General features: G+C 42.4%; 1 protein-coding gene across 1 annotated transcript; it reads left to right on the forward strand.

Moving 5' to 3' along the window:
• Positions 1–461: 461 nt before the first annotated feature.
• Positions 462–15,794, forward strand: RLIM (ring finger protein, LIM domain interacting). Its single transcript, XM_054388527.1, has 4 exons — positions 462–492; positions 11,795–11,983; positions 12,816–12,899; positions 14,211–15,794. Exons 2-4 carry the CDS (start codon positions 11,815–11,817, stop codon positions 15,743–15,745), a joined length of 1,788 nt encoding a protein of 595 aa, XP_054244502.1. The 5' UTR covers positions 462–492; positions 11,795–11,814; the 3' UTR covers positions 15,746–15,794.
• Positions 15,795–17,669: the final 1,875 nt, after the last annotated feature.

The raw sequence follows: 17,669 nt of genomic DNA on the forward strand, positions 1-17,669 counted from the left end.
TGGGATTGTTATTCTGTAATCCCACCCTTTAGTTTTAAGGCCTTCCTTGCTCGTTATCCTGCTTTCAGACCGGTTCATTATATGCCTACCTAACATAAAAAGCTTTTAACTCGATCCTTCAAACACCAGCGGCGGTGGCCTTTGCCCCTCTCCAAAATGGCGGCACCGCCTGTGCGCTGCGGCCGCTCTACCCCCGCGGTCCTCCAAGGTTCCTCTCCTTGTGCCGCGCTCCCTCCTCCTACCCCGCAGAGGGCGACGGCGCCTGCGCAGAGGCGCGCGCTTCTTCACTTCCGTTTGTCGGCGGCCGCTTCCGGGCCCCTGTTCCTTGGTAACAATGGAGCAGAAAATGGCCGCCTGAGAGGGGAGGGAGGGCGACGCTGCTGCTGTTTGGGGACAGACGGAGCAGGACGAGGGAGGATCGAACCCGCTGAGGAGCGGGGATAGCAGAGGACCGAGAGCTGGGGAAGCGGCGGCGGGTGACGGCGGCGGGAGGTGAGTATTCGAGGCCGGAGGCGGACTCTCAAAATGGCCCGGAGAAGGAAGAGGCCCAGGCCCAGGGGAGGTGGCGGCGGCAGCTGCGGCCCCCGCGGCCCCTAGCACGGAGTTGGGGGTCCCCGGGGATTGCGAAACCACTCTGCCCCTGCTCTGGATCCTCGCTGTGTGAACTTCAGGGTCCCGGTTGTGCAGGGCGGCTCCTGGCTCCGCGGGGCTTGGGAGGCCGAAACCGCCCCGCGGCAGAGGCGGAGCGGGGTGCCGTGATGGAGCTGGGGGCAGTGATGGCGGTCTGCGGGTGGGTGTGCCCGGGGCACTATGAGGATCCTCGGTCTCCCTCTCCTTCGGATGGCCTGAGTTCTGGCACCCTGGGGGCTTTTCCCCTTTCTCCCGGGGCGTGTGGCGGGGCCGGTCTCCGAAGTGGTGGGGCGAACCTGTTCCTCCATTTAGAGCTGGAGAAGAGCTTGCGCTCCCCCCTCGGGGAAGGCTAGTGGCCCCCTCACCCTCTAGTTAACCGGTTAGGCTGGAGAAGTTGAAACTAGCACCTTTTTGGAGGGATGGAGTATGTGGGGGAGTTGTAGCCACTATCTTGGGCCTCATCATACTTAATGCCTACTTAAGGATTTATCAGCTCATCGAGACCGTGTTTTCACGCTGTTATTCCCGTGCTCTGAGACAAGAAGCCCTGTTGTGGGAGACAGGCAAGAGGAAGTCTTCATACTCGCTGTGCCTTTTGTAAGGGTCTTGTGACCTGTTCAAACCTGTGATGTTTGCTATTCCTGTCGTGTTAGTTTCTCTCCAGTTAGTAACGTCATATTTGCTCAGTCACCTTAGTTTCCTGTGCGAGTTCTTCCTTCTCTTTTTAATACTGTTCGTTTGCCGTTTAATGTTTTTATTTACCGTGTTTCAAAACCAGTCAGGTCCAGTTAGATGTATGTACTACATTCTCTTCAATGATCAGCTTTAATAGTGGAATTGGATATAATAGTGTATCTATATACATAGTTATTAAGGTTTGTTGTGTGTTTAGTTTGTTGTAGAAGGAGATGGACAAAAGGTTTCACGGCAAAATACAGATTTTTTTTTTTTGTGATCATAGTTGTGTTTCACCCTTTTTCAGCAAAATAGAGGCTTTATGCAGCGAAGCTTCTAAACAAGAATTCAGACTTGCTTGTACCCCTTAGTACCATCACACATCTGATTTATTTTCCTAGTCCCTGAATTTTAATTGCAGTGGCTTGTCAAGACTTTTTAAAAAAAGAATCATTTGGCTGCTTTTTGTGCACTTAATTATCTTGATTGAGAGACAGAAGCTTAGTTTGGTTATAGTGGTCAACTAGCATTTAAACTGTATTTCCTCTACGGGTTTACCGTTTTGGAATTAAAAGAATTATAGCTTACAATTATGTCTTGCCTGCTCCTGAATGGGGGAAGACACTCAACACATTATTAAATTAAGAGCTTTCAATTCTGCTAGACCTCTAAATCATAGCTACAGTGTTCTCTTCATCAGAAATTCTAATTATATAGATATTTGTCACTACAATGCCCACACCAGCATTTTCTGAGCTTGTAGGTGTTGTCACCTGTATCATATTTGTCTTATTACTGAATTCGTAGACATTCCAGGGTGTACTGGAAAACAGTGTTACAGGTGTTTGGTCTCCACTCTCTTTTTTTTTTGTACTGGTTTTTAGGGGAATGGATAATGTGATTGCCAAATAGAAATAGTTTCAACTGCCCTATATATTAATATACCAGTCTAGATCGTTCCTTTATTCCTCTTTCTTATAGGAATGTATCAAAATAAATGTCTTGATCCTAGTAGAATGCTTACAGTTGCAGTGGAGGTGATGTGCTTTTTTTAATACCCAGAACATAATGTTACAACTTCATATACTCGAGCCTAAAGATTTGCATCTATGTTCAGTTTAATTTAACTTTACATGTTACTAGGTTCTTCTAAACTGTTTTGTAGAGAAGTCCGTTTCCATCTATTAAAACATTTGAATCCAAACAAGGTTATTGGGTATTTATTCAAGATTTTGTGACATAATCTTGGTCTTGATGAAAAATTTTAACAACTTGAGCTTGCAAAAACTAATCTTGAAGGGGTAAAATCAGAAGTGAACATCTCCACCTTCAATATAGTTTTATGATGCCTTGTGCATCTCAAACCACATACTTCTGAACAGTGCAGCAGTGTAATAATGCAGAGACAGGCCCTTTGTATGGTGAGTAGAGATAGGCAGAAGCACTCAGAGACTCTAATTTGCATATGCACAGGTTCCTGGCTGCAGTTAGGATTGTGAGAAACACACAGACATGCTTCTCCTCCAGACTGTTCAGGTTTGTATTAACAAGGTGCTTTTTTAGTAGCGTGGTGCTGATGTGTGGGGTTGAAGCCAAGCTCTTGAGGTCTGCAGAGTTCTCTCTCTCATAAAACCATATCATGATAATTGAAAATACAGGAAAAATCAGCAATGTTTTCTTTTACTTTGGTAACTTAAAATCATTTTACTCAAAGCACTCATTGTTTCAATAAGCAAGTTGCACATAGCCTTGTTAAAATGCTTCATCTTGCCTGCCTGGGTATATCATCAGAAATGGAATTGTGGTCTTGCAGATACCTGTTTAAAAATCAAACAAATTGTATTTAGTTTATTTTCCATATCTATTTGTAGGGCACTAGACATCAGCAACAAAAAATCCATGTATAGGAATTCCAATATGAGTTGTGATTATCACTGTTCTATTGGCCTTTTACTTTCAGCTCTCACTGTGTTAGCAGCAGTTTTGTGAGATTCAGTGGTAAATGTAAAGATAAAATTTTCTTTCTAACTAAAATTCAGTGAGTTACTATTGAGTGCTTTCCCTAACCAAAAGTTCTCTTTCGTCAGAAATTGAAGCACTACATGGTGGTCACCATGTGGTTTTTGTGGGTACAACTTCCTTGGATGCCGATCCCGTGTATAGTGCTGTGTTGGCTCTCAGTATCCATTACTTGAATGCAGCATTACTTTTGCCTTTGAGATTCAGGGTGGGCCTTTGGCTTGCTGATCTAGGAGACTCACTTTTGGGGGAAAAGAGCAGCATTTTGTGAGACTCCAGTTCTGGAAACTTTTTACCTTGTATTTGCTAAACGTTCTTGTATGTGATACCTGAATTTGGGTGCAAAAGAAAGTACTCTCTTAATTTGCCTTTCAACTTGTGTGTGAAGAGTATTTTGGTGGTTTTGGTTTTGGGTTTTTTGGTTTTTTATTGGTAAGTACAGCTGATAAAATGTAAGGCCAGGAGATTTGGCAGTTCTTACTGTGTTTTATTTTCAGATTCCCATGTGCTCTCAGTATTTTGGAATTGCTAAGATCTACGCTTTCATCTGGAAGATAATGAGTTTCGTTTCTGTTTTAATGATCTCTCTTTGAGCTGGTAATTTATACAGGGAGATGGCCATTCTGCCTTAGGTACTGTAGGGCTGTTGGAGACTACTGGAACTCTGTATCTTGATTTCTTCACTTCTTTTTTACTTCTCAGGAGTTTATGCTACATCTAGGAGTGTTTCCTTTCATCTCAACAGTTTGTTCTGTTGAAATGTTTTCCTCTTTTTTCTTTTTTTTCTGTTGAATTTTCTGCAAATGTATTAATCTTCTTTCTATTGTTTAAAATGTCTGTGCAGAATGACATCTTGTTTTACTGCTTTGAAACATAATGGGGTAGTGAAATAGCTGAAGGGATGTTTAACTCTCCTTGTTAAACTGGCTTTTAAATTTTAAAGCGGTTTACATGGAACAATTCATAGAAGGCAATTTTTTTTTCCATATTCATGTGTTCATGTTCTATGACTTTTTTTTGAGGCAAAGAGGACATAAGTTCTTGAGTGTTTAAAATTTGTGGTAAGTTTAGTAGAGAGCTAGTAAGAGCATAGATCTGTTGTTTATCAGTGTGTCAACAGAAAACAGGAATAGCAGGGGGGAAAAAAGAATATATCCAAAATTCAGGTTGCAACTTTGGAAACTAGAAAAGTTTGTTGCTTGTTTCTGAGATGTAATTGAGTGAATTGTACCTCTGCTATGAAAGCCTTCGGTGTGATCACAAAAGGAAACTTCTACACCTGCACAAAAAGAAAACCTCAAACTTGACATAATGAAGCACCATGTGTAATGCAGATAGTGTTTCATTTCACTGTTCTGTGGTATTTTTCTCCTTTAATGATAGGATTCACTGTCAGTCTTTGCTTCTGCTTTTGAGCAGACTTGAATGATGAAATATTTAAGATGAAAATGTAGTTTTTGTTACGTCTTCCTGCTGGTTTTGGGTATTGAGATACTGAATGCAGACTGGCATGGAAACTATTTTTCGACTTTGAATTCTTCTAGGAAAATGTAGTACTTGGGAGCTGAGGGTGAGTCAGATGAATACTGCGCATGAAGTTGGTTCTGTTTGTGCTTAAAGAACCTGGGGTAACAGAACTGCCCGTTCTAGCTGCTGTTCCTGTGTCATTTGAGAAATGGAATTGGAGAGACTGCTGGCTGGGCTGGGCTGGCCCTGCCAAATGGGGTGTGGTATGTTAGAGCTGCTGAAGTCAGAGTTCATGGAAAGCGCTTCAAGCAGACAGCTGTGTTATGCTTCTGCCATAGATCTAAAATGGCTTTGAGCTATGCTCAGTGAAAGCAGGGGAGGAAAAAGTAGTTAATCTCTAACAACCCAAACCAGAAAATAAGTATTTCTGTCTTCCACTTCTCAGTCATTTCTTTTAGTCGAAGGATTTGATAATTTCTGCAGACTGGAAGTAAAGCAAGGTGCTCTACTGCTTGAAGTACCTAATTAAGATGAGGTTATGAATCACAGATGAGAAATTAGCCTTCTGCTGAGCACATCTATGAAACGCTCACATTGCCATCATCTTGTTTGTTTATACAGAGGTATTAATTGTGTTGCCGGGACATGAGATGATTCAGGAGGCATTCCTAACATACAAGGCACTGTGAGCTCTGATGTAAGGCTGCAGTACACCTGTAACATGTAGATATGGGGTGGGGTTTTAGAGGCAATTTTTGTTACGCAGCTGGGTCGTGAGCATCTGAGTAGTTTCTGCAGTTTAATTTGCTTTTCTCCAGTTAAAATTTGAGACTTGCCCCATAAATCTAAGGGTGGTTATAACTTTAATGTGTTGTTTTTTGTTTAACCCAGCAAATGAGTGATCGCTGAATCTGTCAGATCTTCCAGGTTTTACTTAGTTAGTTTAATGAGAGTTCTAATGCTTTGTGAAATATCTAAGTTTAATAGATTAAGGTAGAGTCTTGATATTCAATACAATAACTAATGGCAGGAGATATTACACACAATTTTTGAAGGAAGAAGAGCTGGTGTTTTTTTTTTTTTACTGTGCCTTATTGCCCATGAATACTTTTTCTGAGATGAAGTCTATAGTCCATGAGTGCTAAGCAGTACACAGGTGCAGGGTGGTGGTGGTGAAGATAAAAGGACAACACGAGTATTTTATTTATCACTGCTTCTGTCCCACAAGATTGTTATTAAGCAGCAGTAAATTCCTGACTGCTCGGGTTTAGTTTACACCCAACTTGGCTTCAGGGAAAGTGTAAAATATTTCTTGTACTGGAGGAATGTTAACTGTCCATTATTGAAGCAATAACCAGTACTCTTAAATTGTTAATATCCAAACGAGCAGATTATTACTTCCTCTCGAAGAAAAGAATGTAACAAACAATTCCTTTTGTGGGCTTACAATTCTTGATGCTGCAGGCTGTGGCAGAAATGGAAAGACAGCTAGTCATTTGTGCTCTGAAATCTCTGAGGTTGTTGAAGCATAACTGCAGGAAAGACACTCTGCTGACTTGTAGAAGGATGGGAACACCAATTAAGAATTCACTGTAGTTCATGTGTCTGGATATTCTGAAGAATATTTCCCTTAATTTTTTTTTTTTAAGGAGAAAATAATTTATGCTAGCTACAATTCTGTTCGTGAAACATTTGGGTGATTCCTCCCTCATCTTTTTTCCCACAAAGAGATTTTCATTGCTGGATATCTCAGCTGAAGTTGGCAATAATCGACAGATCAGAACTTCCTGCTCATACATGTGACCTTCCCCACCCTTTGTAAACTCAGTACTGACAGGGAAGACACTTGAGAAGGAAATTCTATGCCTTTTAACTTGGATAAGAACAAAGTCTTACTTTGAGTTGAACTAAATCACTGGAAGGAAGAGAAACAAAGCATACCTGCTTATTAGATAATCAAATGTTGGTAATTTGGTTGTAGCTCAATAATATCCTGCTGGTTTTCCCTCATCATGTTTTCCTGTGTTGCTTTAAGTTTCCTTTAAGCCAGTCTTAAGTTTCTGCAGTGTATAAGCTGAGAGCAGAATCCTGAAGGAGGGACAGGTTTTCAAGTTCTCTGTGCATCACCCTGCCACACTGAAATTTGAGTGAGAGGACATGGTAACTGCCACAGTGGAAACTCTGGTATACAGCCAGGTGGGACCCATGGAGTCATGTCGAGGTGGTCATAGTCTAAATGTTTTAGTAGGTTCAACCTGGTAGTGTGGTGCTTTGCAGTGGTGTGGGCAGTGAAGCTTAAAATGGGCAATGTGGACTTGTTAACAAGCTAAGTAGACAGTGAAGGGATAGGATTTCTACCCCAAGGCTTTTGTTACTTTCTATTTTTCTGTTTACTGGTTATAATATTAAAGCTCTGGTTTGAGGAGTATCGTCCCATTTGCTGTCAGAAGTAAGGAAGGAGAATGTGTTGCTGTGCATTTGGGTGTTTCTGTCAATGTAAACATCCCATATAGATCTATAGCCTTTCTAGGGCATTAAAGCCAAACAGCATGAAATTGGGGTACAGTGGGCTAGTGGGCAGAAGCTTCAGATGGGAAAGTATAGTCAGTCAGTTGCTAGTTGAAATAGTCCTGATGTAACTTAAATTAAAAATTTAAAGTCCCACCTCTGAGGCTTTTTTCTTGGCAACACCATCTTTTCAGTCTTGACCAATAGCTGGTTTTATGGTTTAGGAAGGGATGATCATAGAGTCAGTCAGGTTGGAAGAGACCTCCAGGATCATCCAGTCCAACCTATCACCCAGCCCTATCCAATCAACTAGACCGTGGCACCAAGTGCCTCATCCAGTCTTCTCTTGAACATCTCCAGGGACGGCGACTCCACCACCTCCCCGGGCAGCCCATTCCAATGGGCTCCAACTCTCTCTGTGACGAACTTCCTCCTAATATCCAGCCTAGACCTCCCCTGGCACAACTTGAGACTGTGTCCCCTCATTCTGCTGCTGGTTGCCTGGGAGAAGAGACTGACCCCCAACTGGCTACAACCTCCCTTCAGGTAGTTGTAGACAGCAATGAGGTCACCCCTGAGCCTCCTCTTCTCCAGGCTAAACAACCCCAGCTCCCTCAGCCTCTCCTCATAGGGCTTGTGTTCCAGGCCCCTCACCAGCTTCGTTGCCCTTCTCTGGACATGGTGACGGAGGATAATTACACAATCATAGACTCATTTAGGTTGGAAAAGACCTTTGTGTCCAACCATTAATCCAGCACTGCCAAGTCCACCACTAAACTGTGTACATAAGTGACACATCTATGGGTCTTTTAAATGCCTCCAGGGATGGGGACTCCGCTGCTGCCTTGGGCAGCCTCTTCCAGGGCTTGACAACCCTTTGAGGAAGAAATTGTCCCTTATGTCCAACCTAAACCTCCTCTGGTGCAATTTAAGGCTGTTTCCTCTTGTGCTGTCACTTGTTCGTTGGGTAAAGAGACTCCTGCCTGACTCCAGCCTCCTTTCAGGGAGTTAGGGAGGTCAAGAAAGGTCTTCCCTGAGCCCTCTTTTCTCCAGGTGGAACAACCTCAGTTCCTTCAGCCACTCCTCAGAAGACTTAATTATTGCCAATTTCATAAGAGAATAGAGGAGCAAACCTGGAAATAAATAAGACTGACTTAGACTTACTCTGAGCATTTCCTAAAGGATTAGCTATTGAAGCACACATCAGAGAAGAGATCCCCTGCCTTCACCTTCCCTTGTTTTGACTCTCCTTTTTTCCTTGACCAAGACCAATGCCCATTCATCTTTTGAAATGGAACAGACAATGTCTTTGAATCAAACAGGCATTATATGGCTAGGTGCCTGCAAGCACTGGAATTTGCAGTTAAAAGGGGAATTTCAAAGCATGAGCAGTAAGCAAATGTCATGCTTTGTATGCATAGTGTGGTTTTTCTCTTTTCAGAGCTGTTGTAGAATTAGTCTAATGCTTACAAATATGTTAATGTTGCCATTTTTTCTGAAGATACTGTGTTTGAAAGCCAATCAGTACCAAGGTGGAAGTCATTTGGGGAAAATAGTTTACAAAACTTTATGCTGCTTCTGTCCCTTAGTGTCTTATCACATTTCTTTATTTTCTTAATCTTACTGTCAACTTTCTTTCATTGTTGTCCGAAAAAAGGGAATGCTTAGTTTTGATATGTATCCCCAGAGAACTAGATATCTTTCAAGGTTTTGTTTTGGATGCAAGTGTCTCATTCTAGTTGAAGCTTTTTTCAGATGTTTCTTTTAAAAGCATCTGTCTTTGTACTTCTGGTGTCTTCTGTAGAATAAATATGTCTTGAAGTGAAGTCACTTGGAGTCATAACTCTGCTACAGAAAGCTTGCAAAAAGTTGTTTGTTTCCAGCAAGCTGTGTTCTTATTAGAACTGTCTGAGATTTGAAGGGCATACAGATTTCATAACTGAGCCCAGCTGGAGTAGAACATACCTGCTGGAACCATTGCACAACTTCTCCTGTGAATGGGTTCATTTATTGGTGTGTTTGACACATGATGTACAAGTCTTCAGACAGGCCAGGCAGATTGCACTAGAGATTTAGCAACACAGAGGAGACTGATAGGCTTCCATTTGAAATGGTGCTAACCCTAGTCACTGAGGAGAGAAAAAAAAATGTAGTGAAAAATAATCCTCATTTCTTTGGTAAAGTGGCAGAAATGCACAAACCCAAATAATACAGGGAGACTGGAACACAGGGAAAGAATGAAAGAATTTGGTCTCTTTAGTCTGAAAAAGAGAAGACTGGGGTGGGGGCAGGGGAGGGCAGATCTCTTAAACGCTTATAAATACTTAAAGGTTGGGTGTCAGGAGGATGGGACCAGGTTGTTTGCAGTGGTGCTCAATGACAGGGTAAGGGTGATGGCCACAAAATTCAATATAAGAAGTCCATCTAAACATGAAGAGGAACTTAAGGGTGATGGAGCAATCTGCCCAGAGAGGTGGCAGAGTCTTCCTCTCTGGAGACATTCCAAATCTGTCTGGATGCATTCCTGCGTGACCTTCTCTAGGTGAACCTTCCTTTGCGGGGGGGTTGGAGTTGATGTCCACAGGTCCCTTCCAAACACTGCCATTCTGTGACTCTGATTCTGTGCTGTGTTACCAAGTGGCAACGAGTTGTGTGTGCCTTAATATGGCCAACTTAAAGCCAAGCTGTACTGGTGAGAATTCAAGAAGAAGAGTGTGGAAGTAGCTATTCTATAATTTGCAAGTCTGCAATAATGGGATATCCAATCCTGTAGAATTTTCTATTGTTCCACACTGAGGTTGCCAGTGCACTTCAATTTTCACAATAGCAGCTGCACTGAGGTGCCCTCAGAGATCACAGCGCTGCTGTGCTGTGGAGAAGCACTAATGTAAACTGTGGGCAGTTTTGACTTGACAGCTGTGCTGACAAACCAAAAAAAAAGATGCTTTTTGCACTAGACAGATGTCTGAGCTTTGGAAATTTTCCAGTGAGAAGCAGAAAAGCTTTATTCTTCCAGTATTTTCATGTCACATGAAGTATGGTTTAAATGAAAGGAATGTTTTCTGATGGGGAATGTTATGGCAGAGCTTCTTAGCATGCAGAGGATTAGCTTGCTAATCACCTCTCCAAGTAACCAGATTCTACCAGTTGTACAGGAGAATTCTTGATGTTGTGAAGAGCAAGGCACAGTGATTAAGGAAACTAGTTATCACGTTAACTTCATTTGATGTATTTGCATGGAGTTTGCTAGTGCCAGAATGTCTCCTACATTTGCGTGCACTTTGTTATGCTTATCGGATACAGACATGGCATCTATCAGCCATACCTTTTTTTTTGAGAGAGACAGTCAAGGATATGTACTCTTGTGGCCAAGAAGGCCAAAGGTCTCTTGGGGTCCATTAAGAATGAGACCAGCAGGTTGGCAGGTTGAGGGAGGTTCTTCTCCCCCTCTACTCTGTGTCAGTGAGGCCGTATCTGTAGTATTGGGGCCAGTTCTGAGCTCCCCAATTCAAGCAAGCTAGAGAAGTACAGGATAGAGTCCAGTGGATGATATGAAGATGCTGAGGGGAGTGGAGCATCTCTGTCAGGAGAAGCTGAGAGACTTGGGGCTGATTAGCCTGGAGAGGAGCAGCCTGAGAGGGGATCTTCTCAGCAAGAACTAAAAGGTGGGGGTTAAGAGGATAGGACCAGACTCTTTAATGGTGCCCAATTGCAGGACAAGACACAGCAAAGCACAAAGCAGGTTCCATCTGAAAATGAGAAATTTCTTTGTTGTGTTGGTGCTGGAGCCCTGGAGCAGGCTGCCCAAAGAGGTTGTGGAGTCGCCTTCTCTGGAGAGATTCCTAATGTGTCTGGACATCATGATCCTGGGCAAGCTGCTGTGGGTGACGCTGCTTTAGTAGGGGGATTGGACTCAAGATCCCTCCCACCCCCCACCATGCTGGAAAAACAACAAGGAGATTATATTTTAAAATACATGGAATTAGAAGACAACTCTGTATAGCAGAAATTACACCTGTTATGAAGTGTGGAGACTCATTCTGTAAATCATAGTTGCCAACATCAGTAATCCAGTAAATGCTGAAACTTGCTGGCCAATTCTTCTCTTGACATGAAAGTATAAAGTTGATTTTACTAAATCTTATTTTTGAGAAAGCAAAGAGCCTTTGTATGGATTTTTTTTTCTATTTAAACACATATAATGTTCCATAGCACCTTCCATCTTCTATATTTGAATCCTTCCTAACTCCTTCATTCAGGTAAAATTCACTTGGATTGTTTCTACTTCTCCAAGAGACTAGTGCTTTGAGACTTACTTCATTTTTGATCCCTATGGTTATTCACTTCATCTTAACTGAAGCTTCATTACCAAACCACTTCTCTCTCCTCAAATTTAAGGATAACAGTGAAGTGTGCAGTACAGATTAAACACTCCGGAGTTTCATGCCATATTTCACTGTGCTGGATGAAGAATTTGCTTTCTCTCTTTTTTTAGGTGCTCTTCCACTCATCAAGATGGAAAGCTCAGATTCTAGTGATAAAGGCAATATTGATCAATCAGAAGCACAACGTCAGAGCCAGCTAGATCGGCTGGATCGAGAAGAAGCTTTCTATCAGTTTGTAAACAACCTGAGTGAAGAGGACTACAGGCTTATGAGAGACAACAATTTGCTAGGAACACCAGGTCGGTAATGCTTCTGTACACACACCTTGGTAGGTGATTTGTGTAATTTTCTGTTCTCCTGAAGCTGTTTCACCCATTTAGTTTGTGTGCTGCAGTTGTGTTCTGTGGTAGGAAGTAGCTTGTCTGATAACTTGTGCACGCTCAAATTTGAGTAGTCCCCTGGCTAGTGGAGAGGTAGTTAGAGATGTGGATTCATCAGATATGAAAGTGAAGTGTTTACACAACTTGTTGGGAACACCCAGAGTTGACTCAGTTCCAGTTATGGGCCGCTAGACACTTCTTTTTATCAAAAACTAATCTCCTGTAAGCATCCGTGTGAAAATACTGTGCTGGTGAGGTTGAGTTTGTAACTAGAACAAGCCAACCTGGTGTGAGATTGTGCATGGGTGTTTTTATATCAGTTTTCAATTGAGTTAAAGTAATAAATTTTTGTAGGATAACTAATTCAAACCAGTTCTAATTTAAAACTTCATCTAATTTAAACTTTTTTTTTTTTTTCATGCTTGTGAAGGTATTACCCTAAATATTTTTCTCTGGACACCCATTTAATTGGTACAGGATGATAAAAATTGTTGCGAAGTTATATAGAGGTTCCAGAAACAGAAAGCCTAATAGGGTGAAACTGGATCATTCATCTTCAGCAAAACTTGGGACAGTGGTGCTGAAATGAGCTTCCCCTTAGCAACCTGTTTGGCAGTCTTGTTTTGGCAGGATTTCATTAGAAAGGAAAAAAGACACAGCAGTGGCTTGTACCTTCTTTAGAAGCTTTTGATGATGCTTGCCATACGTATGATTTGGAAATATTTTTGGAAAATTTTGCTTATTTTCTAAGGTGAAATTACTGAAGAAGAGTTGCTGAGAAGGCTACACCAAGTTAAAGAAGGTCCACCACAGCAAAACAGTGATGAGAATAGAGGTATATACAGTATTTGTGAAAACTCTTAACTTTAGCATCCCGTACGGACCTTAACTTGAGTGCAGGAGTGGAACAAGTTAAGCCTAGGCAGGTGCAAGGTGAGCTTTGTTTCGGAACTAAGTGAACCTTATGTCTGGTATCTGCTGCAGAGGTCAGTTTGGAACAGAGTTTGTTCATAATACATCTGTTATTTGCATCAAGATAGTCTCATTTGGGTTTCTTTGCTCCTGTTTATTGAAGATCGCCTTCCTGACTGCTCCCTCTGAGATGCTTTTTGGCAGTCTCTCTTCTTTCGTTCACCATTCTTCCCTTCCAAACATGCTGTATTGCTTTTGTTATCATACTTTGACAGATATTGGTAGAGGACTTAACTACTACCTCACTAAAGAATAAGTCTCAGATTTGCTCTAAAGCTATTACCATAAAATCATAGAATTGTTTTGGTTGGAAAAGACATAAAGATCGAGGCCAACCATCAACCTTAGACCACCGTGGCCATTAAACCATGTCCTGAAGTGCCATGTCCACGTGTTTATTGAACACCTCCAGGGATAGTGACTTCACCACCTCCTTGTTCCAATGCCTGACCACTCTTTCAGTAAAAACATTTTTCCTAATATCCAACCTAAACCTCCCGTGGCACGATTTCAGGCCATTTCCTCTCATTCTGTAGCCTGACATTAGGGAGAAGAGACCAACCCCCAGCTGCCTCCAACCTGCTTTCAGGGAGCTGTAGAGAGCAATGAGGTTTGCCTTCAGCCCCCATTTCTGCAGCTTGAACAGCTCTAGTTTCCCCAGCTGTTCCTCATAAGACTTGTTCTGTAGACCCTTCACCAGCTTTGTTGCCCTTCTCTGGACCTGCTCCAGCACCTCAGTGTTTTCCTTGTAGTGAGGGGGTCCAAAACTGAACGCAGTATTAAAGTATTCAAGTGAAGGGTCAGGACAAACTTAGTTCTTTATTTAGTGATCAATAGATCACCTAATTGTTTGGGAAGGTAAACACAATATTGATGTGTTATGACACCTAAATGTGACTTCTGATTAAACATCCTGTGTTACTTGGGTGACTTGTTTGCTCTGTGCTGGCTGCAGCTTACCTGTATGTACAGAAAAATGTCCACTCCTGCTCCCTCCAGAGAGCTCTGGTAGATAAGAACTATGATGCTACGTGTGAAACCAGGCTAGCACTTGATATGGTTAAGCACTTGTAAATTGTCACTTGTTTAAACTTAAGCAATAATGTTCTTGGAAAAGATCAGTCCCAAATTAGCTCAGTGCTCTAATTTTGGTAGTTCCCTGTCTTTTTCACAGGTACAGAGTCTGCAGAAGATGTTTCAAATGGAGATTCCATCATAGACTGGCTTAATTCAGTCCGACAGACTGGAAATACAACACGAAGTGGGCAACGAGGAAACCAGTCTTGGAGAGCAGTGAGCCGGACTAACCCAAATAGTGGTGACTTCAGATTCAGTTTGGAAATAAATGTCAACCGTAATAATGGGAACACGAATCCGGAAACTGAGAATGAGCCATCTGTGGAGCCTTCCGGTGGGGAGGATTTGGAAAACAGCCAAAGTGACTCTGAAATTCCAAGGTCTGAATCACCATCTGTAAGGCAGCCTGGATCAGAAAGGAGCACTTCAGAGGAGCTAGCAACTGAGGAAGCTTCCCCTCCTAGAGGGCAGAGGAGAGCCAGAAGTAGGAGTCCAGAACAGCGGAGAACGCGGGCTAGGACTGATAGAAGTAGGTCACCAATAAATCCAGTGAGTGAAGCTGCTCGCAGGTCTCATCACAACACATCATCTCAAACGCTTGACCCCTCCTCAATGAATGAAGCTGAGGGAAGCTCTAGAACTAGGCAGCATGTGACGTTAAGGCAGCACACAGCAGGAACTGAGGTGCCCAGTGAAAACACCGTTCTCTTCTCGACCCCTGAAACAAGACCCGCTCCTCAAGTGGCAGGTTCTTCGGAAACCAACGGCAGCAGTGAGTCTGCGACTCCCGGGCAGAGGCCTCCTACCATAGTACTTGATCTTCAGGTGAGAAGAGTTCGTCCAGGGGAGTACCGGCAAAGAGACAGCATAGCCAACAGAACTCGATCCAGGTCCCAGACCCCCAACAACACAGTCACCTATGAGAGCGAGCGGGGAGGCTTCAGGCGCACCTTTTCCCGTTCGGAGCGGGCTGGAGTGAGAACTTACGTTAGCACCATTAGGATTCCAATCCGTAGGATCTTAAACACAGGCTTGAGCGAGACTACATCAGTTGCTATTCAGACTATGCTGAGGCAGATCATGACAGGTTTTGGAGAGCTGAGCTACTTCATGTATAGTGATAGTGATGCAGATCCTAACAGCCCAGCTCCAAATCAGAATGTGGATGCTTCGGAGCCACAGAATGGCAGTGGTGGGACTTCAAGCAATGAAGGTACAGATGTTAGCTCAGGGGAGGTCTATGAAGGTGGTAATGAAGGCGGTTCCACCTCCGGTGCCAGACGGGAAGGTCGGAATACGAGGGGATCGGTCACTTTTGAAGAAAGCGGTTCTCTACCATTCCTTAGCCTAGCACAGTTTTTCCTACTCAATGAAGATGATGATGACCAACCAAGAGGACTCACCAAAGAACAAATTGACAACCTAGCCATGAGGAATTTTGGTGAGAGCGATGCTCTGAAAACCTGTAGTGTCTGTATTACAGAGTACACGGAAGGCAACAAGCTCCGTAAGCTGCCTTGCTCACATGAGTATCATGTCCACTGCATCGACCGCTGGTTATCAGAAAATTCCACTTGTCCCATTTGTCGCAGAGCAGTCTTAGCTTCTGGGAACAGGGAAAGCGTTGTCTAAATGAGCTTTGAATTGATGGCCAAGCAGCTAGTGTGATAGTGATGGGCAAAGAAGTCACTTCCTTTATGGCCACTTTTTGAGTGGTACCTCGCTGTATAGTAATGACTTGGAGTGAATCTTCCCTCATGAAAGCATTTTCTCTGGATTATTCAAGCTTTTCAAATTGGAGAATTTCTTTAATTAGGATTTTCAAGATCTAGTCAGTTTGGGTGTTAAATTTCACTTCTCCAAAGACATCTACTCACTTAAAAATATTTTTTTTTCTTTGTGAAGAAGTATTAAGTTCTTTTCTCCCACGCAGCCCTTCCCATCCCAGTCCAGTAACCATTTTGTCCTCAAGATTGTGCTTACAAGGAGCTCTTGGAGAAGTCATCTCAGCTAAATGTCTGTGAGCTGTAAGAGGAATTTTTGCAAGGAATCCAACTCTCTGAAAAAAGAAATAATATGAACTTGATTGCACACTTGGAACATAATTTTAATTTCCATACTGGGTTAATATTGGACATGCCTGTGTAAATAACACTAATGTTAGCCCTTTCCCCATCACTATGGCACGCTGTAGGATGAGCTGGTAGCTTCATTGGGATATTTATCTTGTTGTGGAAATACTAAGAATTGCCTATGCTTGTTTAAATAAAAAATCAAAACAAACAAAACCCTAAATCTGTTTTAAAATTGTAAAGCTTTTTTGTAGAAGCTCAGTACTTTTTCCAATGCACTGTTGTACTAACGCATTAAGAATTAAAATTGTACCATGCTTAGAAATCAAGAATGCTTTTCATACAGATCCCACCAGCCAGAGGCCAAACTAAACCCCAGAGAGCTGCTTTTGTACCTGTGGCCCTGTCAGGAGCAGTGTGTATCTGTACTATTTGTGTGAGCAGCTACTGTAATACAAAGCCAGTTGAATTAGACATCTTATTTCCATTTAAAGAAAGAAAGAAAAAAAAAACCCAGAAATTAAATAATTGCAGTGCTTTGGCTCAGGAATGCCACCAAAAAAGCTGATAAAAAGTAGAAACTGTTCCAACAGCTGTTCATTTCTTGAGGTGGTTGCTAATGTAACACAAACCAGTGTGTACCAGTTCATTCAGTGAGGTTTATGCCTAATTTGTCTCCCAATGTTCAGCTAGACCCAGAGTTGGTAGCCTGGGATTTGGGTGCCACAGAAAAATATCTGAAGTACGAACTGGGAAACAGATGATTAAGTTAAATTTAAAAATGAGAATTGATTATGAGAGTACACTTAAAGGTGTAACCAATTCTAACAATAACATTAAAACCCAACAGACTTTTTATCCTCCTATTGAACAGATTAAAATGAGTTGAATTTACTTACAGATTTGTGTGGAATATTGAGATTTGGAGAATGTAGGTCAGTTCTCAGCAGTGTCAGGGGAAAGCATCATTTACTCTCAGTGACCTGGTCTTTGGTTTATTCTCTAATGATTATTCCTTTGCTAGCTGACCTGTGCAACAGGGAGAACTATTTTTTTTCCACTCCAGGGCAGTAGTTCCAAAGGGATATGACCTGCTCTTGCTGGCTCTAGGGCAAGTGTTGCTTGTTCCTCAGATGACAGAAGCAAAGCTTGGCTTTTTCTCCTAATCAAAACATGTTTTTGGTGTTTTATAGTGGTGGTCGCATAAACTATAATCTCTGCTCTAAGGTATTTTAACATCTCATCAGGTAGTTAAGGATTCCACGCTGTCCTAAAATTCCCAGTTTTCTTCTGCGTGTGCATTTTGTGGTGTTTGGTTTGGCAGGAAACCCTGATTGGCTCTGGAGCTTGCTCTCCTGCTGGTGGGACACACCGTTGTGGCCAAGGGGATATGTGTCTTCTTTTTGAAGAGAAGAATAAATAAGCTCCTGTTTTTGAATATTTCCCTCTGACATCATCAGTGTATAGTGGATGTTGGTTACTCA

The sequence above is a fragment of the Indicator indicator genome, chromosome 17 (assembly GCF_027791375.1).
Source record: "Indicator indicator isolate 239-I01 chromosome 17, UM_Iind_1.1, whole genome shotgun sequence".
Lineage (NCBI taxonomy): Eukaryota > Metazoa > Chordata > Aves > Piciformes > Indicatoridae > Indicator > Indicator indicator.